Genomic DNA, 27328 nt, shown 5'->3' on the forward strand with positions numbered 1-27328 from the left:
CTACATCACGGCAGAATCATGTAAAAGGATGGAAAAACAGTCATATATCCTTTAACAACACATCCGGAGCTTACCCTGCTGAAGATACGGCTCTTGTAGATATATAGAAAATTCGGAATTGGAACTCATTTGCAACGGAATGGCTGATATAATTGCGGACAGCCCCCATGCCAGCTCCAAGGAGAGGCTGATAGGGTTCGTGAGGACCCAAAAGGGATTCTTACTCGCTGCAGAGATGGTCCTCAGCCTCGTTCTCGCCTGCTACTCTTTCTCGGTGTGCGGAGTCTACGCGGGCGTCGGTCTGATGACCTTTACCATTTCTACCGCCTTCTTTGGACTCTTCGTGACGGGGCTGGACAAGCGCTTCACCGTGGTCCCCTGGCCGTTCAGTGACCTGGACCGTGCCGCGTTTAGCAGCGGGCTTTGCCTCGTCACGTCCGTCATCATGCTGTTTAAAGAAGATGGCGCCGCAAGCGGGGCATTCGGTCTGATCGCCTGTGTCTTGTTCGCCTACGATGCTGCTACCACCTACATGCTGCTAAAAAGCCCTGGGCAGCAGAATTACAACTACAATTTAGGCGTTTAGCCGATGCGCTCTTATCCGGACTGACCTACAGAGTGTGAGATCAGAGTGAATTGGGATGAACCCTAGTATTACCTATAATTAAGTGCTTCAAAGAAGCCAGGATACCAGGTAAACACCAACTACGCCTCGGGATCCCCCAGGAGAAAGTGGCTAATGTTACTCTGGAAAAGGAAGTCAGGCTGGAACTGTCACCCTCGCGACCTGGTTCCGGATAAGCGGTTGAAGATGGATGGATGGATTGACCAGCGTTTTGTACAGGGTTGTGGACCGCGTCCGGATGCCAAAGTGAAGGGAACGCAAAAGAGAATTTGGGGAGTTTTTGAAGACCAAGATGTGCCACGCCATTCTGTATAATTTTAAATGGTTTGAGTGAGCATTATACCAGGAGGACCAGCAAGGAGGAGGGGGAGTAGTTGGAATAGTCAAGCCTGGCGATGACTATGAGGCACCTGGATAAGACGCTAGACAGACTCCTCGGTGATGGGGTGACCAAAGACGTCTTGAAAAATTCGGGACAGTCCCATGTCACGAGCAGTTGCCCAGAATCCTATCTTTGTCCAGATAATAAGATCTTTTTCTTTTTACAGCGTTCTGTAGGAGGCTCGCCATCTATAAGAGGGTCTGTCTAGCCTGCAGATGACTGAAGCTAGGCAGACTCCTTGGTGACAGGGTGACCAGACGTACTGAAACATTCAGGACAGTTGTTTTTTTTTCTTCACATTGCTTCAGGCCGGCCCTGAATTGACCTCAAAGACTTGTGGCCGGGACTGACAGCCCCTGGGTAGGCCACCCAGCCTGGCGAAGAAGACCTACGCACCGAAGAGCACTTTTTTCTAGTTTCTTACTGTCGACTGTTGGTAGACATGTTTTTAAATATATATTTGTGTAAATTGTATATCGTTGCTGTCAGGAAGAAACCTTGTATCTCCATATTTCAACTTAATGTTGTTTTTTTGGTAAATGAATGCCCTGCTTCATCATACAAGTAGTGAAAATAGCAGATCTACAAGCTCACAGTCACGCTTGATGAAGCTTGTGAAGCTTGATGAGCTTGTGAAGACTTCAAAGACTTCACGCTGTGACTGTGAGCTTGTAGATCGGCTATTTCTAAATAGCCAAAGTTATTTTCAATTAAAGCTGCACTATGTAACTGTTTTAATGAATAACATGTAATTTTGTCCAATTTGTATGGTAGAGTATGTTAATACAATATAACTTATACAATCTGTATGGTAGAGTATGTTAATAGGATATAACTTATACAATCTGTATGGTAGAGTATGTTAATAGGATATAACTTATACAATCTGTATGGTAGAGTATGTTAATAGGATATAACTTATACAATCTGTATGGTAGAGTATGTTAATAGGATATAACTTATACAATCTGTATGGTAGAGTATGTTAATAGGATATAACTTATACAATCTGTATGGTAGAGTATGTTAATAGGATATAACTTATACAATCTGTACGGTAGAGTATGTTAATACAATATAACTTATACAATCTGTACGGTAGAGTATGTTAATACAATATAACTTATACAATCTGTATGGTAGAGTATGTTAATACAATATAACTTATACAATCTGTATGATAGAGTATGTTAATACAATATAACTTATACAATCTGTATGGTAGAGTATGTTAATACAATATAACTTATACAATCTGTATGATAGAGTATGTTAATACAATATAACTTATACAATCTGTATGGTAGAGTATGTTAATACAATATAACTTATACAATCTGTATGGTAGAGTATGTTAATACAATATAACTTATACAATCTGTATGGTAGAGTATGTTAATACAATATAACTTATACAATCAGTATGGTAGAGTATGTTAATACAATATACTTATACAATATGTATGGTAGAGTATGTTAATACAATATAACTTATACAATCTGTATGGTAGAGTATGTTAATACAATATAACTTATATCATTGGGGTGGTTGTATATTGTCTCCCTGCTCTTCTATTGAGACATGTAGTTAGTGTCAAAGGTCATGTCTCACCTAGACACAGGATCTGACACGAATTTTGACCTGATGGTCAAGAATTATTTTGGGGGGTCGCGGCCTGAAGGTTGAGAACCACTGCTTTAATAAACTTTCATTTTTTGGGGGCTCCTCCAATGTTGCGCTTTTCAAAGTGAAGAAACAGCTACCTCTGCTGTCACATAATTCAATAGGTCACAGATGTCGATGTGACGTCGTCCTGATCGTGTGGCTCCTTCACTCCGCCTGGATTTCATTTCATCACATTTATATTGTGAAGGAAAATAATTCTCCGATGTGTAAATTAATATAAATTACACACAGTCAGTATTTCACGTCGAGGGAGTGTTTCATTCGTCGGAAAACCATTAAATCATTCGTTTTTGTTTTAATCGGGCACGTTCTGGACAACTGCACTGCTGACGTCAGCCAGGTCGCTTTTTGGTAGCGTTGCCATGTCCGCTTATTATAAGCGACTTTGGGCTTTTTTGGCTTGTAAATATTGGTAGTTGTTTTTTTTGGGCTTATTTGGGCTAATTATTATTTAAACCAGTGGTTCTCAAATATGTTCATGTCACGATGGACCCCCAAATTAATATGTACAGTATTTGTCCCCTAACGGCCCTATAACCCCCATCTGAAAATGTTTTGTGCCAGATTTGGGTTGTTCGAATGTTAATTTTTTTTATTACGTTACATTTTATTTCTAATATTTCAAGATTTCTTTTGAAAATAGCAGACCTATAAGCTCACAAGAGCTTGAAGCTCTGCTATTTTCAAATAGCCGATTTACAGTTTAAAGTGCTCATGTGGCCTATGATAGTCGTTTCTTTTGGGCTTGTTTTAGACCCTGGTTGCTCATTTCTCTCTCTGAATGTGGCAACAGTGGTGTGGGGTGTGTTTACATTGTTCACTTGTTGGTCCAAACAGAACAGAAGCTTCAGGGTTCAGGTCAGTGAAATAATGATATAATAATGATATAATAACTCACATAAACCCTAAAGTCCTGTTAATGTGTAGCGTGTAACGTAGCGTTCATGTGTGTAATAATGACACACACACACACATGGTGTGTGTTTGTTACACTCATAATATAGAGTCCACAGGAGATGCTAGCGAGCTAGCATTATGCTAAAGTAGCTGCTAGCTGGACTTAGCACAACAACATCCAATGAGCAATAATACATATACATCAACATCCAATTGTTGATAATACTCTGTCTGTCTGTCTGTCTGTCTCTGTGTTTGTCTGTCTGTCTGTCTGTCTGTCTGTGTTTGTGTCTGTCTGTCTGTCTGTCTGTCTGTCTGTCTGTCTGTCTGTCTGTCTGTCTGTCTGTCTGTCTATCTCTGTGTTTGTCTGTCTGTCTGTGTTTCTGTCTGTCTGTCTGTCTGTCTGTCTGTCTGTCTGTCTCTGTGTTTGTCTGTCTGTCTGTCTGTCTGTCTGTCTCTGTGTTTGTCTGTCTGTCTGTCTGTCTGTGTTTCTGTCTGTCTGTCTGTGTTTCTGTCTGTCTGTCTGTCTGTCTCTGTGTTTGTCTGTCTGTCTGTGTCTGTCTGTCTCTGTGTTTGTCTGTCTGTCTGTGTTTCTGTCTGTCTGTCTGTCTGTCTGTCTGTCTGTCTGTCTGTCTGTCTGTCTGTCTCTGTCTGTCTGTCTGTCTGTCTGTCTGTCTGTCTGTCTGTCTGTCTGTCTGTCTGTCTGTCTGTCTGTCTGTCTGTCTGTCTGTCTGTCAGTCTGTCTCTGTGTTTGTCTGTCTGTCTGTCTGTCTGACAGACATATACAGCATATGTTGAATTGTCTTAAGTTTAGACAGTTTAGAGAGAACATGACACCACGACTAGATTGAATATGACTGTTTTGTCCAGTGGTGGAAAAGTAACATTTACATTTACTCAAGTACTGTACTTAAGTAAAATGTTTAGGTTGTTTTTACTTTACTGGAGTATTTCCAGGTTTCTGTACCTTTTTACTTCTACTCACTACATCTCAGTGGCAAATATTGTACTTTTACTCCACTACAATTATTTGTAAACTTTAGTTACTAGTTACTTTGCACAGTTTGCAAATTATTATATTATAAAACATACTTTAGCCCGCTTTAGCCCTAATCGTTTCCTTGTTGAAATGTTGTCACACATTCTCAAATATATTAAAAAAGCAGAAATAGCAGATCTACAAGTTTACAACATATCACTTTGTGACGCATTGTAAGCTTGTAGATCAGCTATTTCTGCTATTTTTACATGGATAACATTATTTAATATGTCAATACTTTCTTTGCATTGTTCAGTTATTTGTCATATCTGCCCTGTGCAATTTTTGATTATGAGGCCTAAAAGACCTAAAAGGCTTCATAATGTTCCAACGTTCAATGGCCAAACACACAATTGAATTAGTTAAGCGCAATTATTTGAGTGACAATTAATCGTCAACTTAAATCTGTAATGGTGACAGCCCTACCTGTGATGATATTTGGCCCTTGAAAACGGCGCTATCACGATGCCGATACACGATATCTGCGATAATCAATGTATTGCAAGACATACATATTACAATATCTGTAACTTGAAGAAAGGCAAATATCAGGACTTATGCATTTATTTAATACCAAAATCTTACAAGATTTCCTTCACAAAAACTCCTTTGCAAATTAAATTAACATTAATAATTGCCTCTTTTCGATACTTTCTAAGTTAACTAATGTCTCTCTTTCTGTAACATTACTTTAGTTAAACCTGAATATTCCTCACATCAACTACAGCGATACAGCGTCAGCCGCCATGTTCCATGGAATACCAGTGACCGGAGGCATAGGAGGAGGTACAGTAGATACTTAGATATCACTGCATTCTATATGATTTAAATACTTAAATATCACTGCATTCTATATGATTTAAATACTTAAATATCACTGCATATCATATGATTTAAATACTTAAATATCACTGCATATCATATGATTTAAATACTTAAATATCACTGCATATCATATGATTTAAATACTTAAATATCACTGCATATCATATGATTTAAATACTTAAATATCACTGCATATCATATGAATTACATACTTAAATATCACTGCATATCATATGATTTCAATACTTTAATATCACTGCATGTCATATGATTTAAATACTTAAATATCACTGCATGTCATATGATTTAAATACTTAAATATCACTGCATGTCATATGATTTAAATACTTAAATATCACTGCATATCATATGATTTAAATACTTAAATATCACTGCATATCATATGATTTAAATACTTAAATATCACTGCATGTCATATGATTTAAATACTTAAATATCACTGCATATCATATGATTTAAATACTTAAATATCACTGCATATCATATGATTTAAATACTTAAATATCACTGCATATCATATGATTTAAACACTTAAATATCACTGCATATCATATGAATTAAACACTTAAATATCACTGTAAATCATATGATTTCAATACTTAAATATCACTGCATATCATATGATTTAAACACTTAAATATCACTGCATATCATATGATTTAAACACTTAAATATCACTGTAAATCATATGATTTCAATACTTAAATATCACTGCATTCTATATGATTTAAATACTTAAATATCACTGCATGTCATATGATTTAAATACTTAAATATCACTGCATGTCATATGATTTAAATACTTAAATATCACTGCATGTCATATGATTTAAATAATTAAATATCACTGCATATCATATGAATTGCATACTTAAATATCACTGCATATCATATGAATTAAATACTTAAATATCACTGCATGTCATATGATTTAAATACTTAAATATCACTGCATGTCATATGATTTAAATACTTAAATATCACTGCATGTCATATGATTTAAATAATTAAATATCACTGCATATCATATGAATTAAATACTTAAATATCACTGCATATCATATGAATTAAATACTTAAATATCACTGCATGTCATATGATTTAAATACTTAAATATCACTGCATGTCATATGATTTAAATACTTAAATATCACTGCATGTCATATGATTTAAACACTTAAATATCACTGCATTCTATATGATATAAATACTTAAATATCACTGCATGTCATATGATTTAAATACTTAAATATCACTGCATATCATATGATTTAAATACTTAAATATCACTGCATATCATATGATTTAAACACTTAAATATCACTGCATATCATATGAATTAAATACTTAAATATCACTGCATGTCATATGATTTAAATACTTAAATATCACTGCATGTCATATGATTTAAATACTTAAATATCACTGCATGTCATATGATTTAAATAATTAAATATCACTGCATATCATATGAATTAAATACTTAAATATCACTGCATATCATATGAATTAAATACTTAAATATCACTGCATGTCATATGATTTAAATACTTAAATATCACTGCATGTCATATGATTTAAATACTTAAATATCACTGCATGTCATATGATTTAAACACTTAAATATCACTGCATTCTATATGATATAAATACTTAAATATCACTGCATGTCATATGATTTAAATACTTAAATATCACTGCATATCATATGATTTAAATACTTAAATATCACTGCATATCATATGATTTAAATACTTAAATATCACTGCATATCATATGATTTAAATACTTAAATATCACTGCATATCATATGAATTACATACTTAAATATCACTGCATATCATATGATTTCAATACTTTAATATCACTGCATGTCATATGATTTAAATACTTAAATATCACTGCATGTCATATGATTTAAATACTTAAATATCACTGCATGTCATATGATTTAAATACTTAAATATCACTGCATGTCATATGATTTAAATACTTAAATATCACTGCATATCATATGATTTAAATACTTAAATATCACTGCATATCATATGATTTAAATACTTAAATATCACTGCATATCATATGATTTAAACACTTAAATATCACTGCATATCATATGAATTAAACACTTAAATATCACTGTAAATCATATGATTTCAATACTTAAATATCACTGCATATCATATGATTTAAACACTTAAATATCACTGCATATCATATGATTTAAACACTTAAATATCACTGTAAATCATATGATTTCAATACTTAAATATCACTGCATTCTATATGATTTAAATACTTAAATATCACTGCATGTCATATGATTTAAATACTTAAATATCACTGCATGTCATATGATTTAAATACTTAAATATCACTGCATGTCATATGATTTAAATAATTAAATATCACTGCATATCATATGAATTGCATACTTAAATATCACTGCATATCATATGAATTAAATACTTAAATATCACTGCATGTCATATGATTTAAATACTTAAATATCACTGCATGTCATATGATTTAAATACTTAAATATCACTGCATGTCATATGATTTAAATAATTAAATATCACTGCATATCATATGAATTAAATACTTAAATATCACTGCATATCATATGAATTAAATACTTAAATATCACTGCATGTCATATGATTTAAATACTTAAATATCACTGCATGTCATATGATTTAAATACTTAAATATCACTGCATGTCATATGATTTAAACACTTAAATATCACTGCATTCTATATGATATAAATACTTAAATATCACTGCATGTCATATGATTTAAATACTTAAATATCACTGCATATCATATGATTTAAACACTTAAATATCACTGCATTCTATATGATATAAATACTTAAATATCACTGCATATCATATGAATTAAATACTTAAATATCACTGTAAATCATATGATTTCAATACTTAAATATCACTGCATTCTATATGGTTTATAAACATGTTGAGGTAAATTAATGTCCCTCATTTTATATCCCTGCTTTTTCCACAGCCCCGGCCAACAAGCCAGAGTTGTATGAGGTAAAAAAAAGACTCACCCTGGTTATATGTGTTCATGTTTTTGTTACTTAAGCTCGTTGGTTATAATGTAATTCGGACAGCATGTTATTTAAACCATTGTTTACCTGGTATCCTATGGTTTCAATGTACAGATTATTATTTTGATAGTATATTGTTTAGATCAGGGGTTGGCAACCTTTTTGGTAAAAATGGTAAATGGTGCTGATATAGCGCTTTTATCCAAAGCGCTTTACAGAGATCGTGCATTACATTCACCCATTCACACACACATTCATACACACATTCACACACACATTCACACACACATTCACACACCGATGGCGGAGGAAACCATGCAAGGCACCAACCTGCTCATCGGGAGCAATTAGGGGTTCAGCGTCTTGCTCAAGGACACTTCCACACCAACTCTTCTGGGGGAAGCCCGGGATCGAACTGGAAACCTCGCGGCTTCCATCCGGCAGCTCTACCGCCCACTCTACCCCCTGAGCCATTGCCGGCCCTTTTTGACATGAAGTGCCATGTTTTATTAATTTTAGTCTAACGCCACATACCGACAAAATATTTCCAACTGATTTTGATTGTCCATAATTATACATAACCTTTCTTCTTCTTTAGAAACATTTTCTTTCACTGATCATCAGGATGTAATGACCATTAGATTTTTGGAGCCAATAACCCCACCTACTGTATCTCCCATACTCCCCTCTCTAGTCAAGAGTTCAGAGTTTTAGAATAATCTTAACCCATTGAGACCTGAAGCCGATTCTACATGTCTCCTAAATCTCAACAGTATTCTGAAAAACGTAGGTTTCTATGTCAGCGGTGCTCAATCTTTTTCATGTCAATGACCCCCAAAACTATATGTATTTGGCCGCGGACCCTCCACAAAATATTTTGTTCCAGGGACCCCCCCCCCCCAGAAGCAAAGATTTTAGTTAAAAATGTTCGCTTTAAAAATATATATATTCAAAGATTTGCACACATTTTCACGATTTTTCAAAAATAGCAGATTTTTCAAAAATAGCAGATATACAAGCTCTATGAGCTTGTATATCTGCTATTTTTGAATAGCCTAAGTGTAAAATAATGCTTTTTAGCTCAAATCTAAAAATGACACAGTTCCAGGTCTTAAATAAAAATCCTCTCCAGTGTTGCCAGATGTACGATAATTATCGTATTTGTACTATAATCTTACCGCCTGTACGATCAATAATTCCAGAAATGCCCAAATGTACGATAATTTCACCATATCACAAAAAAAGTGTGTGAATTTACTAAATTCCCAGTGGCTGCTACTTCAGGATCCGGTTTAGCGTTTCAAAATAAGTCAGTAAATTAGTAAATCTGACCCTAGATAAACCCCTGTTTATTACAATAAATACGCTATTTATTTATTACATATTTACACCTGTGATTTATCTTTTTTGGCTGTGTACGATGGTTTTCTTTCAAATACGATAATTTTAAGCCTTCGGTACGATAGTTGAACATTTCCCATCTGGTAACACTGATCCTCTCTCTCACACTTATGCCAGTGTGCCAGTGATCACCCTCCCCCCAAGGTTGCCTACCCCTGGTTTACCTGTGATCCTAGTTTACTGAGGCACTACACTGTCTCTCTGTGTTTGATGTATGTGTTTACCTTGCTTACTTTCAGTCGCTCTAGTCTGGGTAAAGACTGTCTGCTAAATTGTAAATGAAACAACGTTAATTATTTCAATCGGTGCCTGATGATACATACACGTATTTGTTTTATGAATCCTATTTCCGTATCCATGAAACAAAGTGACCGAACTGAGCCTGACTAAATAATATGTATGTATTTTTCATATGAACAGCTTTCTCTGCTTCTTGATGAATCAATTATCAATCCAATGAAACGCTTTACTTCACGGACCAGTCATAAGTGTTGATGCCAGTAACAGCCCGCTAGAAAAAGCCTTAATTGTTCAGTAATATCTGTGGGGCAAATGTAATTCATAACCAGTTCAACCAGTAAGTAGGCTGAGGCCAGGGAATACTTGATATTATGTCATGTTAACCTGCTACTTATCACAAAATGATGCTTGTGTCACTTCAGGAGGTGAAATTGTACAAAAACGCCAGAGAACGAGAAAAGTAAGTGTCTAATGTGTTACCTAATAATGACCATGCTAAATATGAATATTATGATGTAAAATGAACACTTTTGTAACTCAGTGACTCTTTGTGTGTCTTTGTTTAAGGTATGACAACATGGCTGAGCTGTTTGCTGTGGTGAAGACCCTCCAAGCCCTGGAGAAGGCTTACATCAAGGACTGTGTCACGCCCACTGAGTGAGTTCTGTGTGTGTGTGTGTGTGTGTGTGTGTGTGTGTGTCAGAGTTGTAAAGTAATTAAGTACATTTTCTCAAGTACTGTACTTAAGTACAATTTTGAGGTATTTTTTTTACTTTACTTGAGTATTTCCAATTTTCAATACTTTTACTTCTACTCCACTACATCCCAGAGGCAAATATTGTACTTTTACTCCACTACAATTATTTGAAAACTTTAGTTACTTTGCGGATATAAATTATTATTATTATAAAACATGCATTAACCACTTCAGCCCTATTTTATACATAGGCTATTTCAAAATAGCCGATCTACAAGCTCACAACGTGTCGCAAACGCTCTGGATTAAGAGCGTCTGCTAAATGCCTAAATTGAGTCTTGTGTGTGTGTGTGTGTGTGTGTGTGTGTGTGTGGTGTGTGGTGTGTGGTGTGTGTGTGTGTGTGTGTTGCAGGTACACAGCAGCGTGCTCCAGACTCCTGGTTCAGTACAAGGCAGCGTTCAAACAGGTCCAGGGCTCTGACGTGGGATCCATCGACGACTTCTGCAGGAAGTACAGAGTGAGTTCCTGACTCTGAAAAGAGACGTTTGATTAGAAATGTATTTCCTATGAAAAATGCATCACTGGGCTGGAGGAGAGAGACTCCGCCCCGATCGGGATGTTTGTTGTTTGAGCGGCGTGCACGACTCGCCTGGGTGTTTAGAAACGATTGCACTTGCGATCATAATGAAAAAAAATAAAAAAAAGTTATAAAAAACACTAAATCGCTGGCAGTGGGCAAACACAGCCAGAAATAAGTCTGGCAGGGAATGAGTTAAGACCTGAAGCCGATTCTACAAATGTCTTTTAAATCCCAACAGTTTTCTGAAAAATGCATTAGAGCATAATAGTGGTGTGCGCCTTAACCACCACTAGGTCATCGGCGCCCCCTTAAGAAAGTCATCCAATGTAAGCGTCAGTACATAATGATGCTCAATAACATCACTCTCTCTCCTCACACTGTGTCTCCTATAGCTCGACTGCCCACTGGCCATGGAGAGGATCAAGGAGGATCGACCAATCACCATCAAGGACGACAAGGGCAACCTGAACCGCTGCATTGCAGACATCGTGTCGGTACGTCTGTCTGTCTGTCTGTCTGTCTGTCTCATCATGTCAATGTAAAGACAGGAGGTCTGTCTGTCTGTCTCATCCTGTCAATGTAAAGACATTGTGTCAGTACGTCTGTCTCATCATGTCAATGTAAAGACATTGTGTCAGTACGTCTGTCTCATCATGTCAATGTAAAGACATTGTGTCAGTACGTCTGTCTCATCATGTCAATGTAAAGACATTGTGTCAGTACGTCTGTCTCATCATGTCAATGTAAAGACATTGTGTCAGTACGTCTGTCTCATCATGTCAATGTAAAGACATTGTGTCAGTACGTCTGTCTCATCATGTCAATGTAAAGACATTGTGTCAGTACGTCTGTCTCATCATGTCAATGTAAAGACATTGTGTCAGTACGTCTGTCTCATCATGTCAATGTAAAGACAGGAGGTTTGTCTGGGCCTCGCGCCAACATGGAAACACTTTATGTTCCCTTTCATTTATGGAGAGGAGAGTGCTTTGGTACATTTCGTGCCAAGCACTAAATCACTGTTTCTCAACGGATTGGCCTGTGGACCAGCAAGAAGTCCAAATGGACCTGCAACTCTAGAGAGAGAGAGAAGTACATCCGTCTTGTTTTTTTGGTGAATATTTCTTGTGAAGGGTCTCAGATCCACGCCCTCCTTTCCCTCCTTATTTTCTTTCGTGGTCTGTTGATTTTCACTTGTTGATTTGTTGTTGTTTATTTATTTTGCTCTACGTAGTTCATGGCTGCCAGTTCCCACCTGATGTCATGTGGGAGTTCCCACTGCTCCAAACCGTACTGAATAACTGCTAGCTTGCATAGTGTCTTCAGACTAGGACTCAAGTCTAATATGTACAGGCCTTTAGATTCTCCATATCCTCCATAGAGGATGATACGATCTCCCACCATGCAACAGCACATCCAATACATCCATGAATACACGCCTCTCCCCCCGGGCTCAATCTTCTTCCAGGAGAAGGTCTGTGGATTTAATTTCCACATATCATTGATCGCGTCGGTGTTCACTCCACCAAATACGTACAGCTCTCCTTTGTAGGCAAAGGCTGAATGATCGTAGCGTCCTTCCGGGAGAAGCTGTGCAGAGGGCGTGCTCAGCCAGCAGTCTGTCTCTGTGTCAAACACACTGATGTTGTTGTCGACGGCAGCCCTTCGCCTTCCGTGCCCCAAGCCCCCAAATACAAACATCTTTGTCCCGATGATGGTGGCAGTGTGTTCTGATGAAGCAGGCGGGGGAGTTCCTCTGGTGTTAACTAAAGACCAGACCATTGTGGTGGTGTCCAACTTGTAGAGGTCATTGGTGGGTCCACTGTTAAATCCTCCAAAGATAAACATGACCTTCCCCAAGACACAGGCTGAGTGGTTTATCACCTCTGGAACATCCCCGGAAATCCTCGACTTGAACCACGTGTGGGTGTCCACCTCAAATGCATGAAGCACATTGTAGTAGTGCTCAGATCCTCCCCAGAGGTAGATGATACCTTCTATAAGCACAGCTGTGCGGCCGCGAACTTCACGACCTCCTCTTTCATTTGTCACCAGAGGTAACTTCCTCCAGCATAAAGCCACTGTGTTGAAGACGTACACATCAATCCCGCCAAAGGAGTACAGCTTGTTTCCCACAGCAACAGCTGCATGATGACATTTCTTATTCGGTGCTTCATTGAGGCCAACGGTCCAGCGCATCATTTTCACACTCCCAGCAACTTACAGTGGATTCATTCAGTCTTCTGTTTAAAGAATGGAGTTCTACTGTGTGTGAGACCACTTATATATATACAGGTACGGCAGCACAAACATCATGGGACGTTTGTCCAATCCATGAAGCCGATGCCTAAGATCTGGCAACACAGAGGACTAGCTTCACATCGTTCTGCATGAACGGCAGCTCATAAGGGACATTCAGTGCATGTTTGAGTGTCAGTACACTGCATAATGAGGATTAGTGGAAAAAAAAACAACTTTGGAGCTGCTAAAATAGGCGATTCTTGTTTATCCGCATCACGCCATTATGCCAGTGGAAGGGGCTTCTCTGGAAAAATTGTTGGTGAGTGATTAGCGACACATCAAAGCAAACATCTAAAATGACTGGAATTCTCCTTTAAGTTAACACAGAGGAATGTAGATTGAGGGTTCCAGGGTCAAACTAAACCTGTATCAAACGGGGGGGTCTGTGGCCTAATGCATATTAAACACTGAACTACACTATACTGGAACCTCAATCTACCCTGTGAAATCCTCAAGTGTTTATTTAACTCTGAGAGTGTACAGCAAAATGGAACCAAATGTACCCGTGTTCATTTGTACACTCTCTCTCTCTGGAGCAACACACCCGTTTTGGACCCCTGTTGGTCCCCAAACCCACCGTTGAGAACCAGTGGACGGCATGGTGTCCTGTGGTCACTCAGTGGTTCAGAATACAGAGAGGACAGTGGATCCTACAGTATAACCACTGCCAAATGGACGACTGTTATTATTGTCTCCGCCGAAGGTGGAGAATATGTTTTCGCTTTGTGTGAGCAAACATTGTTAGCCAAGCTAACATTGGGCAAGCTCCATGTGACACGTGTCAATTTGTTGACACCAATGCCTCTGATTGGCTAGAGGGACGCGTGACGAAATAAAATTCTATAAATAGGTGTGTCACTTCAAAAAGCCCCTACTTTTTGAAGTGAGGTAAAACAGGATCAATCAGACTTGATTGGAACAGTACCTTCAGTAAGTCCAAGTCACCCGTCTGTGCGTGTGTGTTTCCCTCTGAGAACACCTAACATTGGTCAAGCAAAGGCGCAGAAGGCCAAAGCTAAGAAAGCATACTCATCTACAATTGTAACGTAGAAGAGGACTAGAGTTGAAATGATCCCACAACAAAGCCGAACTCTTAATACGTGTCAATATGTTGACATCAATGTCTCTGATTGGCTAGAGGGACGCATGACGAAATACAATCCTATAATAAAAAGGTGTGTCACTTCAATAAGCCGTTTACGTTTTTGAAGCGAGGTAAGACAGGATCAATCAGTCTTGATTGGAACAGTATCTTCTAGTCCAAATCACCCGTCCGTGCGTGTGTGTGTCCCTTTGAGAACACCTGACATTGGTCAAGCAAAGGCGCAGAAGGCCAAAGCTAAGAAAGCATACTCATCTACAACAGTAACACAGAAGAGGACTAGAGTTGAATTGATCCCACAACAAGACCGAAATCTTAATACGTATTAATATGTTGACACCAATGCCTTTGATTGGCTAGAGGAATGCATGACGAAATACAATTCTATAAATAGGTGTGTCACTTCAAAAAACCGTTTACGTTTTTGAAGCGAGGTAAGAAGAGAAGAGAACTAGAGTTAGAAGAGAACTAGAGTTGAAATGATCCTACAACAAAGCCGAAGTCTTAATACGTGTCAATATGTTGACATCAATGTCTCTGATTGGCTAGAGGGATGCATGACGAAATACAATCCTATAAATAGGTGTGTCAATAGGTGTGAAGCGAGGTAAGACAGGATCAATCAGTCTTGATTGGAACAGTATCTTCTAGTCCAAATCACCCGTCCGTCCGTGCGTGTGTGTGTCCCTCGTGCGTATGTGTGTAACATTGGTCAAACAAAGGCGCAGAAGGCCAAAGCTAAGAAAGCATACTCATCTACAACAGTAACACAGAAGAGGACTAGAGTTGAATTGATCCCACAACAAGGCCGAACCCTACTGTATCTCATTAGTTATTGCTATGATAATATAATTGCTATAGTCTGCTGGCGGAGACTTGTGCTCCGAGGAGCACATTTTCTAGTTATTAGTTTTTTTTTATCCATTTAGACCGGGAACGCATCTGTGTCATTTTTAGATTTCTTTGGCTATTCAAAAATAGCAGATCTACAAGCTCATAGCGCGGCACTGAGTGCTTATCTGCTATTTTTTGAAAAATCGTGACAATTTGTGCAAATCTTTAAATACAGTATATATATATATATATTTATTTTTTACAACAATTTTACAACTTTTATTCTTTAGCAGAAAATGGAGACAAACGTTTTACATAAAACTTTTTGTTAATTCAATTGAATTAATAAAAGAAACAAACAAAAGAGGTCTTTCTGTTTTTACACAACATGAAACAAAACAAAGCAAAGACGTGGTCGTGAACAGGAGAGCACAGAGGAGCCAAACTGAGCCAACTCTTTTGACCGTAATATATATTTCTAAACCTTTCTCTTGGCTCATCTATCTATCTGCCCTTCTTGGATTTTCCTGCCGTGGCTCCAGTCTTTCGCTTCTTCTTTGCGGACCCTTTCGTCTCGGGTTCCTCGCGTCTGGAGGACAGCGATCCGGTGACGCCGGAGGACAGCGATCCGGTGACGCCGAAGAACGAGTCCAGACGACCCTGCGCGCCGCCCCGCCTGCTTTTCAAAATCTTCCGACAGCCGTTACGAACCCTGTCCTCGCCGAATTGTTTCTCGTCGCACATGAACCGCACCAGGCCGTCCTCGTCGGGCCCGCTCCACCGGAGCTCCAGCGCGGCGCAGTCCACCACGTCGGGCTTCAGGAACAGCTCCCTGGCCTCCCTGTACAGCCAGGCCTCCGGAGCAGGGTGCTTCTCGGGGTCGATGTTGTCCAGGATCCCCTCGATGGAGCCGTGCCGTTTGATCAGGTCTACGGCTCTCTTTGGACCGATCCCCCTGATGGTCCCACAGTAGTCGCACCCCAGCAGAATGCACAGGTCTATGAACTGCTCGTTGGTCAGACCGATCTCCTGTAGAAGTCGACCGAAGTGGAACTCCTGGACGGGTAGCTTCTTCGCCTCGCTGGCGGTGAGGTGTCTCAGCAGGATGTTCGTACCAAACGTCAGCCCGTCCATGTCCTCCGTCGCCGTGGCGAAGACCCTCCCCGATTTGACCAGGGCGGCGCAACTGGCCTCGGCCTCGCAGGGAGCCTCGACGTAGGGAACCCCCATCAGGGTCAAGAGCTTCTTGCACTCTTCGTTGTGTCGCTTCGTGACTCTGACCAGTCGCTTGCTGAACTTGTTGATGTTCTCCCGCTCCCCGGCTTCTTGCGCCCGAGCGAGCGACTTCTCAGCCTCGGCCCTCCTCTCCACTCTCTTCTCCAACTCGCCAGACTTGAGCCGCGGAGGCTTGCCGTCAAACACGTACACGGGTTTGATTCCGTACTCCAGCATGCGGATCGTCCGGTAGAACATTCCCATCAGGTGGTTTGTCGTCTCTCCGTCCTCGCTTTGCAGTACGTTGCCGTCCTGTCGGACGGCGATCAGGAACTGATAGATGCACGTGGAGGCGTCGATGGCGATCTTCCTCCCAAAGTAGCTCTTTATCTCTTGCTCCCTGATGGCGCCGGGCGCCTGGTCAGCGATCAGCTTGGCGAGGCCGTGAATTCCCATGATGAAGACCTGAAGGTGAACTCGTCAGATCTCAGTGTTATGAAGAGCGTAGCGCCGGCGCGGCGAAAGGGGAGAAAAAAAAGTGAACATTTGTAAAATATGTTGAGCTTGTATATCTGCTATTTTTCAATAGCCAAAGAAATCTAAAATGACAGACGCGTCCCGGGATTGAATGGGTTAAAGTTTTGGGAAATGCTACGACATTTTTTTATATTGTGTATTGGGCATGTATATTGACAATATGATGACATGCCTTAAATAGGGACGCCAGGATATGATGACACGCCTAGGTTGAAACGCCTGCTTTCGTCATAATACTCTGACAGCAAAAATGGAACTCTTTGCCGTATTTGTCAATGACAAATGTGGCAAACTGTGCGAATGGGGAAAAGTCATTGAATGAAGCACATCATCCCGAATGTCTCTCTCTCCCTATTTTTTCTCTCTCGCTCTCGCTCTCTCTCTCTCTCTCTCTCTCTCTCTCTCTCTCTCTCTCTCTCTCTCTCTCTCTCTCTCTCTCTCTCTCTCTCTCTCTCTCTCTCTCTCTCTCTCTCTCTCTCTCTCCCCCCCCCCCCCCCTCCCTCTCTCCCTCCAGCTCTTCATCACTGTGATGGACAAGCTGAGACTGGAGATCCGGGCCATGGATGAGGTATGTAAACAGACAGGACGGGAGGTTAAAGGCCTGAACTCTTCAGATCTTCATATTAATAATAATATCTCAAATTTATAGAGCGCTTTTCTAAGTACTCGAAGACGCTTTACGTGGATGGGGAGGAGAAAAGAACAAAAAAACTTCTTTATTTAAATAAATAAAAAACACTAGGAAAAGGCTATGTCTAAGGAATAAAATCAACTGTGGAAAGGGGGGGTGTGGAGTTAACTGGGGAAAGCCATATTGAAGAGTTGGGTTTTGAGAGTAGTTTTGTAGGTTTGGAGGGTGGGGGGGTGGGGTCTTCTCTGAGGGTATTTGGGGAGTGCATTCCACTGGGTTGGGGCAGCAAAAGCATAAATGGTTCATTCACAAACTCATTGATTTCTTTTGTGTGCCTCATCCATCCATCCATGCAGATCCAGCCAGACCTGAGAGAGCTGATGGAGACCATGAACAGAATGAGCAACATGCCTCCAGACTCTGAGGCCAAGGACAAAGTCAGCCTCTGGTGAGTCATACTGTTTACACACTGTATGTGTCCTTCCATGTATGTCCTGATTCTGCTGTCTTGGTGTAGGGCCAGGGGTGATGCAACTTTGACGATGGAGAGGGCCACTATAATTCCAGAGGGCCACTATAATTCCAGAGGGCCACATTGCATATACTGTCGGGCCATTCTATATCACACAAAAATAGCAAAAATAGCCGATCTACAAGCTCAAAACGCGTCGCAGTGCGGCGTGTTTTGAGCTTGTAGATTTTGGCTATTTTGGCTATTTTGGAATTGGAATTCTGTTTTTTCTTTTTGCTATTTTTTTATTGGAATCCTGATATATATCTTTTGCTATTTTTGAATTGGAATCCTGAAAAGTAACATTTTTATTTAATTTCAAACCCATTTAGTTATACTTATGTTAACTTTATGAACTTAAATAATAATAATAATAATAATAATAAACTTTATTTGTATAGCACCTTTCATGACATGAAATGCAGCTCAAAGTGCTTTACAGAGCAAGAATACAATTACAGTTAGAACCGATTTAACAATAAAGCAAACAAAAATAAAATAAAATAAAATAAAAGCAAAGGCAAAAGCAAAGGCATAAAACAACATTAAAATAGGGAATACAGTGAGGAATTAAAAATCAACCAAAGAATCAGCTAAAAGCAAGAGTGAAGTAATAGGTCTTGAGCTGTGCTTTAAAGCTATCGACAGAGGCTGCCTGTCTTAAGTGTAATGACAGGCAGCCTATACAAATACATTGGACATAAAAAAGACAATAGAATTTTAATACTAGTCATTAAGCTACTAATATAGACTGAAGTAATTAAAGCGGGTCATGTTTGCATGTTTTGGAATCGTAACAGCTGAAATCAATAATATATCAGTATTCCGATTCACTTGCGGGCCGCATTAAGGGAAGGTGTGGGCCGCATGTGGCCCCCGGGCCGCCAGTTGCCCATGTATGGTGAGATAATCAATAGTCTCTATAGCATAATTGATTAATAGTCAATGGCACAATTTATTAATAGTCAATAGCATAATTACAAGAGGTCCATGGGGAAAAAAATTAAAAAGGAAAAAGATATGTATTGGATGTATCAAAAGCATTTTTTTAAAATAATTTCTGAAGTCCATCAAATTTAAGAAAACCTTTGAAGTGGAGTTAGGGTTTGTGAGGAAAGTGGGCGTTAAGGGCGTGATATACTTAGTTCAGAGCTCAGAACAGGTTGAGACCCCCACGGGGGGGCAGCCCCAAATTTGGAACTGAACAGATTGGACCTTCCGTTCCAGAGATAATGGCCCAAAAAACTGCCACTTTCGCCGATTTTCGATTGCCCATTTTCGATTGAGTTTTGGCCATTGTCGCCCGTTTTTCTTTAATAACACGGGCTAGGAAGGTCTGACGGCGACAACTAGATATCTGAGTAAAGTTCACTTTGAGCTGCATCCATCCTGCAATAGATTTTTTTTTTTTTCGTTTTTTTTCTTCACGGAACCCGACGCTCGGCCCGGCCCGACTAATTAGGATAGATTTTGGTTCCTGCCCGGCCCGAAAACGTCGGGTCGGGTTTGGGCAGAATTTGAGAACTCTAGGACAGAGTGAAGGGTTTGAGTGGTAACAAGTGTTGATTTCGTCGACTAAAACTAACTAAAATTTTTCACTGACGAAAACGAAATAAAAACGAAATAAAAGCTAAGCTACGATGACTAAAACTAAGACTAAATATATTGACAATTTCGTCAACAAATAAAAACTAGACTAAAATGTTAGGAAGGGACGAGTGGAAGAAGAGATCCAGTAGAACTACGACAAGTTTCGTTGCACTCGGGTGTTGCGCTCTGAAAATAGCAGATCTACAAGCTCACAACGCGTCGCAGCGCGATGCGTTGTGAGCTTGTAGATCGGCTATTTTCAGCGAGCAAACACGTGTAAAATCAGCCATTACGACGCCATCAAGGCACCACCAAAATACGTTTTAGTCGACTAAATCAACTGTAGATTAAGCGACTATAATTTTATGATATTTAGTCGACTAAAACTAGACAAAAACTAAAACCTTTCAGATGACTAAAATATGACTAAAACGAAAGGGATTTCTTTTCAAAAGACTATGACTAAAACTAAATCAAAATTTGCTGTCAAAATCAACACTGGTCCTTTGTGTCCTCTGGCAGGTTGACTACACTCAACAGCATGTCGGCCTCCGAGGAGCTGGACGACTCCCAAGTGAGACAGATGCTGTTCGACCTGGAGTCTGCCTACAACGCCTTCAACCGCTTCCTCCACTCCTCCTAAACCTGGTCCTACCCCCCCCCCCCCCTTCTTCCTTCCATGCATCTGTCCATCTGACTCTTTGCCTTTCTGACGTCTGACAAAGGCCTTTGCAGACCTCAGTGTTCATTTCAAACGCAGAGAAGTGTACAAATGGAAAAACCAAATGGACCCCGTTAAGGATCCATTTGGTTTCCCATTTGTACGCCGTCTGCATTTAAATTAACACTCAGGGACTTTACAGTGTGTTTCAAGAAATGGGAACACCTTCCTTTTTTTCATTTTATTTCTTTGTGTGTGGTGGTGTCAGTCCCTCCTTCTGTCTCTATGGGCCATGCAGGTGTTCTACACCATCTTAAATGAAAAGCAAAGAGCACCATTCTGAGCCACTGTTTCCGTTTCTTCTGCGTCGATCACTCCGCTCCAGACCATCTGTCCTCTCCTTCACGCAGCCTCCTAGTCGAACCAGCTCCTTCCTCCCTCTCGCACCTTTTGCGTCGCCCGCTCTTTGATCAACTTTGTTTACTGTTGGGGCGTGTTGTTAAGTAATCAGAGGGGAGAGGTCTGTTTTGTAATAGACCATTAGTATCAGAACACCACCTGAAGAACTTGGTTTATGTGAGTGTTTTATATGAATCAAAGTAACTCTCAGAAAAGGAGTTTTTTTTTGTTTGTTATTTCAAAATCTTTACCCACAGCTAAAGAATCACAGAAGTATGCGGGGGTAGAGTTTCTAAGTCAGACCAACATATTATTATTTTCATGTTAGTAATCGTCAGTGTATTATATTAACAGAGGCTTAGAAAGGATCAATCTTTTGACGGGTGGTTTTAAAGATAGCCAGGGTGCACTTTTTTGAACGAATGCTCGCACTGAGGCGTCGGTGAGGTTAATGGTTTAACGTTTCTACTTTTGTTTCTACTTTTGTTTCGTGTATATTTTCTGTCTCTAGCACTGTTTCGGTAACATTCTTTATCTCAGATTCTTCTTTAGATACAGGAAGTGAGGACAAAGAGAGGTGGAAGCAATCTGCCGGCCCACTCCAGTATGTTTTCAGTCCTCACCAGTTAGTTCAGCCTGGTTTCTGGTTTCTATTCCGTCGCACGACGATATATCGCTCGCCTAAAACAGCGACGTAGCATAAGCATAATTTATACTCTGTAGTGCCACTGTGCTGCTTACCAACAAACTGATCTTCACGCTACGTCACGTGTACGTACCGTACCGTAGCGTAGAGCACGTTAATGTCCTTAAATAAAACCATAGGCTGGTTAATTGCTTGGCATTTTGTATGCAGTGACATAACAAGGTCACCACAGTGGTTGAGAGCTTTGGCTGGAGAATGAGATTCTAGGAAACCTTCATTGTTCTCAAATGTCTTTAACAACTCAATGCACAGGGCCACTGTTATTGCTATCGTTATGAAAGATTGAAGATCTGTGCTTGTTGGCAAGGGGAAGCGGTCGCACGATGGTGCATAGATTAAGGTTTAGGAGAACGTATTTATTAAGACGTATCACTGTAAATAATTCAACTTTTAATTAAAAAGAAAGCATGTAACACCTTTTTAGAAATATATAAATAAAAATGTCAACAAAAGATGCTTTGCCTCTAATGTAATTTGTATTATCTCTGAGTAATAAAAAGTTTGTCCACAAAAGATTTTTTTATATCATACAATAATCTTTGATCCATGAGTCTGAACTCTGGAATTGTAGCATAATATCTTTTACAGATCTGGTGTTGTCTTGAGATATGTCTAGTCTAGAGATGGCAGTAGCACTGCCGGTGACCTGATTTCCAGACGGCCCCTCTGCCCACTATATGCCAGTGGTTCCAAAACTGGGCATTATTTTTTTGTGGGGTCCCCAGATGATTAGCTTACAGGGATAGTTCACCCCCAAAATGACATTTTTTCCTATGGATTAGTCACCCCATGGAGACTTGAATTCATGGATATTTTTTTGTATTTGTCTTATTCCTAAGACAATAATTTGATGACCGGCAGCGGTGCCGGTAGGAGACACAAAGAGTCCTGCCTGAACCGCTGCCTACTGGTCCGCCGGTCATCAAATTATTGGCTTAGGAATGCGACAAAAACTAAACTTTTGGGTGAACTATCCCTTAATGTGCAACATTGTTTTCTCAATTAACAGTAAACAAACCAACATACAGTAAAAGTGTATACAGGCAGGGTATCTGCACATTTATTTATCCGTAAGAAAGAGGCAAATATTGATTGTGAACTTGTAGATCGGCTATTTTCACAATATTTATCTGTGGAACCGTTTATCTGTCAAACGTAATGCCACAACTCCTACAATTCCAAGTGCTTGTCAGGGTGGGGGTTCCCCAGTTCAAATATATGATTATTTTGGGGGGTCGCGACCTGAAAAGTTTGGGAACCCCTGCACTATGCTATGGCCACCCCCTTATTTTAACAGTTTAACATTTTGATAGCTCAACATGTTTTTAAATGCTTTATGGCAGTCTACATAACGCTATACTTAAGTGTAAGGAATCTGATTAGCTGGTTGCACACACACACAGCAGTATTAAGTAGAAAGTGAAAAAGGAAGAGTGCTTAGGGTGCAATGAATCCAATTTAGAAACATTTACAGAAATTCACAAGTAATGGTATTTCACTCAAAATTTAAAGTGAAAACTCAGTTTCTTTACAAGTAAATATAATGACATTACAAAATATATTTCAAGGACATCTGTAACCTCTAAAGACATTAACTGCTAAAACATTTCATAGCAATAAGGTAGTCTATATAGGCCAGAATTTCTTTACTGCCTACTGTAGGTAGATATGACACTGATCAAAATACTTGTTCTTGTACGTTCTCTGTATGTACTTTTAAATGTATTATTATTATTATTTTTACACGTTTTTAAGTCAAATTCATCACCACAGACTTCTATACATCATAACAAATTATTTTCCCCACAAAGCCCAATTTTCAATATATAAGCAAAATATAGGCTTTTGCTGCCGCCTTGTGGTGATAACGGGACATTGCACAATACATAAACATACTTCATGTTGTTGGCTGTACAGCTTCTACAGCAATATTATGTAACTAGAAAAATATTGTTCCTGAAGAGCAATGTGGGCTCGCTTCAAGGCAAAAATGTATTGTATAAAAAGTACAAATTGTCAATGTCCCGGGCAGTGCTCTGTTTTTTGGTCTCTGAGTTGTATGTGTATGTACCACAACACCACAAAGGCCTTACAAACAAGGCTCCAGACATCCCAAAACAAACTGGTAAGGCTACTTCTTGGCCTTACTGCACCTACAACTCATCTAACCCCTGCTCATTTTGCTAGGGTTGGATGGCTCAGGGTTGAGGACAGAGTACAGCAACTTGCAATGGGCCTGGTCTACAAAAAGATACACCACAACGTTAAGACACCCATGTACCTGTCAAACTACTTCAAAAATGTAAATGAAGTCCACAATCACAACACCAGAGTTAGCTCCATTGATCACGTCCAACCCAGATTTGGCACAAACAAGGGGATAGCGCCCTCTAGCAGCAGTGATGTCAGACTTCGGGGCTCTATGGACCATGGCTATAGGCCTGGATCATTCACCTCGTATCCATCTGATAGTCTTAGTCTCTATTCCCCTAATAGTCACAAAGCCCGTACTTCTCCATACAAAAAAAACTAAAAAGTGCTGACCCTGTAGCCAAGGGTGTTAACTCGACTTTAGGAACCTGTATGAACTGTATTAGTCCGTATTTTCCAATACATATGTGTTTTAATCCTGTCTGTGTCTGAACACCATTTTATTACCTTGTTTACATCCTGTTTACATCGAGTCGAATGTGTGGTAGTGAAACTACCACACATTGAGGAATCCGACAGAATCCGATAGTATAGTAGCATTATATTCATGTTGAATATAGTCTTAGAGTATATACAATAGAAAGACTTCAAATTGATTGATTGAATCCTTTATTAACAAGATTCTCGTTCTTGGTTTTTGTTGGCAGTTTTTTCTTCATCAGTTTTAGTAGGTTCTTGGTTTGAGTTGGAAGGTGTTTTCTGCTGATTTGATTCTTTAACCTTGATACAGGTGTTGCAGTGTCCACCTGGAGTGGTGGACATACCCAGACCACACGGACACAGGGAGGTGAGAGTGAGACTGCTGGGGGGAGAGGCCATTTGTACACCCTGAGAATAAAAGTAAAACAAATGTAGATGTAGTTATTGAATGGTTCACTTACACCAAAAACCTTCATTGCAACCCTTCTCACTCCCAACATGTCAAGTTTTGCAGCTTTATTTATTTAAATTTTTTTTTTGGCTTTCTATGCCTTTATTGATGGTGAAGTAGATAGACAGGACACAGGGAGAGAGAGATGGGAAGTGACACGCAGCAAAGACGCGCTGACATGCTACATTGTAGCCTAGGTGCCCGGACAGCTACGCCAGCAGTCTGGGCCACTTTTTACAGTAGCCCTAAAATGTCAACGTTCGACATGATGGGTGGCCAGCGCGACATCACATGTTGACAAAACTGTGCCTATCCATAACCCAAACACTAACCATAACCTCACAAAAAATTGTGCCTAAACCTAAACTCACAGTAATCAAAAACAGCCATTTGTAAGGACGTGCTTTGGATTGAGGAACAAAAGGCACACCCACAGCAATATTCAAACCCCATGAGGTTAGGGTTGCAGACCAAGCACTCTAAAGGTCATTACACACCGGCGATTATGCGAATATACGCAAAATTTGGACTCAATCCGAATAAATAAAAGACGCTTTTTTGCTCCGCGAAACTGATGTGGAAGCTTGCATTGACTTTATAAGTTAGTTTTTTTTTAACGCATTATTCGCGTGAAAAAAATCGCCCCCGGTGTGTAAGGACCTTAACTCACTATGCCACTGAGCTTGCTGTTCCAGCGTGGCCATGCTCCCCATGTTCCCCGGGCTCTATGTTCCCCGCTTACCTTAGGGCAGGGGTCTTCAACGTTTTCAGGCCAAGTACCCCCTAGCTGAGAGAGAGATGAAGCAGGGACCCCCTCTATATTGTATAAAATTGTGTTTAAGATTAAACCTTTTTTGTTTACTTGGTCTGCTCTTTTTCCCCTCTACACCTATACCTCTTTGCCAAAAATAGCAGATCTACAAGCTCACAACGCCTCGCGCTGCGTCCTCAGAAAAGGGATGGACCCCCTGTAGTAACTCTGAGGACCCCCTAGGGGTCCCGCGTCCCGGACCCCCTGTTGAAGACCCCTGCCATACAGTTTAGTTTAGGGTTATAGGTTTAGGTTTAGGTTTAGGTTTAGGGTTATAGGTTTAGGTTTAGGTTTAGGTTTAGGTTTAGGTTTAGGTTAGGGTTAGGGTTGGCGTTGGCGTTGGCGTTGGCGTTAGGGTTAGCGTTAGGTTTAGGGTTAGCGTTAGGGTTAGGTAGGGGAACATAGAACCCGGGGAACATAGTTTCGCTCCCGTTCCAGCCATTGTTTCGGTGTTATTTTAAGCTCCTTCCCACTCCCAATGCATCACTTTTTTACCCCAAATCATCAGATATTTCAGCTCTGTCATTTCCCCTCCCCAATTCATCACTATAGGACAGTGAGTTTTGTTTTCTGATTGGTTCATGGAACAAGTGTTTTCTCCAGAATCCTACACATGTATTCTATTCTACCTGCTTGTTGTCCGTCTGAACAGCGGTGGCTCCACCAGCCTCCTCCTGCTCCCTGTAGAGGTCATCTCTCTGCTTCTCCTTGACCTCCATCTCTTCCTCCAGTTCTTTAATACGAGCCTTTCAAATCAATGATATTATAGGTTAACGTGTGATAATCATCATTTACTTCAAATATTATTCAAGGACCCCCAGTTGGACATACATTAGGCCATGGACCCCCATTTGATACAATGTATTTAAATCTCTGGGACCCCAATCTACACTGTACCTCAGTGATAATTAAATCAAAGTGTACAAATAGAACCATATGGACCCGTAACGTCCATTTGGTTCCATTTGTACACTGTCTGTCACGCCATTTGTACACGCCCGTCTGTGAGCAGCTAATCTCCGGCACCGTTGGACCGATCGCCATGAAACTTTGCACGCACACTCTTTGGAGGCCAGGTAAAACCCTCTGCCCCAAAATCATATTACTCCTACACATCAAAACGCAAATCGGTACACATTACCTCTATAGTCATGTGATCAAGACGGATCTGTCCGATTTTTCATAATTTCCATTCTGATTGGCTAAGATTGGCTTCTAAAGTTTGCAGGAGTGACCCGTTTTGAACAAAATGCCTAAAACCATGAACACAGCATCCGATTGCAGTGAAACTTTGCTGGCCCACAATAACCTACCTGCCCTGGCAGAGATCTGTACTCCAAGGAGCACATTTTTCTTGTTATTAATGATTTAAGGAAAAGAAAATACCTGCTGCTCTTTGATCTTCTTTTGTAAAAAGGAAGAAGACTTCTCATCTTCAATCTTATTCAGAAGCTGGATTATTTCAATGTCCTTCCTG

The 27328-nt window shown here is 39.8% G+C and overlaps 3 protein-coding genes across 3 annotated transcripts; 2 read left to right on the top strand and 1 right to left on the bottom strand.

Moving 5' to 3' along the window:
• Positions 1-139: 139 nt before the first annotated feature.
• LOC308094879 (proteolipid protein 2-like) lies at positions 140-586 on the top strand (the record flags this gene model as incomplete). Its single annotated transcript, XM_080441702.1, has 1 exon — positions 140-586. One exon carries the CDS (start codon positions 140-142, stop codon positions 584-586), a length of 447 nt encoding a protein of 148 aa, XP_080297828.1.
• A 2898-nt stretch (positions 587-3484) lies between these two features.
• vps28 (VPS28 subunit of ESCRT-I) lies at positions 3485-22459 on the top strand. The gene is made up of 10 exons (XM_080443311.1): positions 3485-3552; positions 5326-5416; positions 8507-8535; positions 10616-10653; positions 10761-10850; positions 11303-11408; positions 11864-11965; positions 17975-18028; positions 18448-18539; positions 20715-22459. Exons 2-10 carry the CDS (start codon positions 5377-5379, stop codon positions 20833-20835), a joined length of 672 nt encoding a protein of 223 aa, XP_080299437.1. The 5' UTR covers positions 3485-3552; positions 5326-5376; the 3' UTR covers positions 20836-22459.
• Positions 16213-17430, bottom strand: LOC308095772 (flap endonuclease 1-like; the record flags this gene model as incomplete). Its single annotated transcript, XM_080442818.1, has 1 exon — positions 16213-17430. The coding sequence occupies exon 1, from the start codon at positions 17377-17379 to the stop codon at positions 16213-16215; it is 1167 nt and encodes a 388-aa protein (XP_080298944.1). The 5' UTR covers positions 17380-17430.
• Positions 22460-27328: the final 4869 nt, after the last annotated feature.

This window comes from Gymnoscopelus braueri (genome assembly GCF_963280865.1).
Source record: "Gymnoscopelus braueri genome assembly, chromosome: 11".
Taxonomy (NCBI): Eukaryota; Metazoa; Chordata; class Actinopteri; order Myctophiformes; family Myctophidae; genus Gymnoscopelus; species Gymnoscopelus braueri.

Bases quoted from the DNA above. Each gene is read 5' to 3' on its own strand.
- vps28 (XM_080443311.1), top strand. From the start codon at position 5,377: ATGTTCCATGGAATACCAGTGACCGGAGGCATAGGAGGAG. The intron at 8,536-10,615 runs GTAAAAAAAAGA...GTGTCACTTCAG, and splicing joins ACAAGCCAGAGTTGTATGAG to GAGGTGAAATTGTACAAAAA. The intron at 18,029-18,447 runs GTATGTAAACAG...CCATCCATGCAG, and splicing joins AGATCCGGGCCATGGATGAG to ATCCAGCCAGACCTGAGAGA.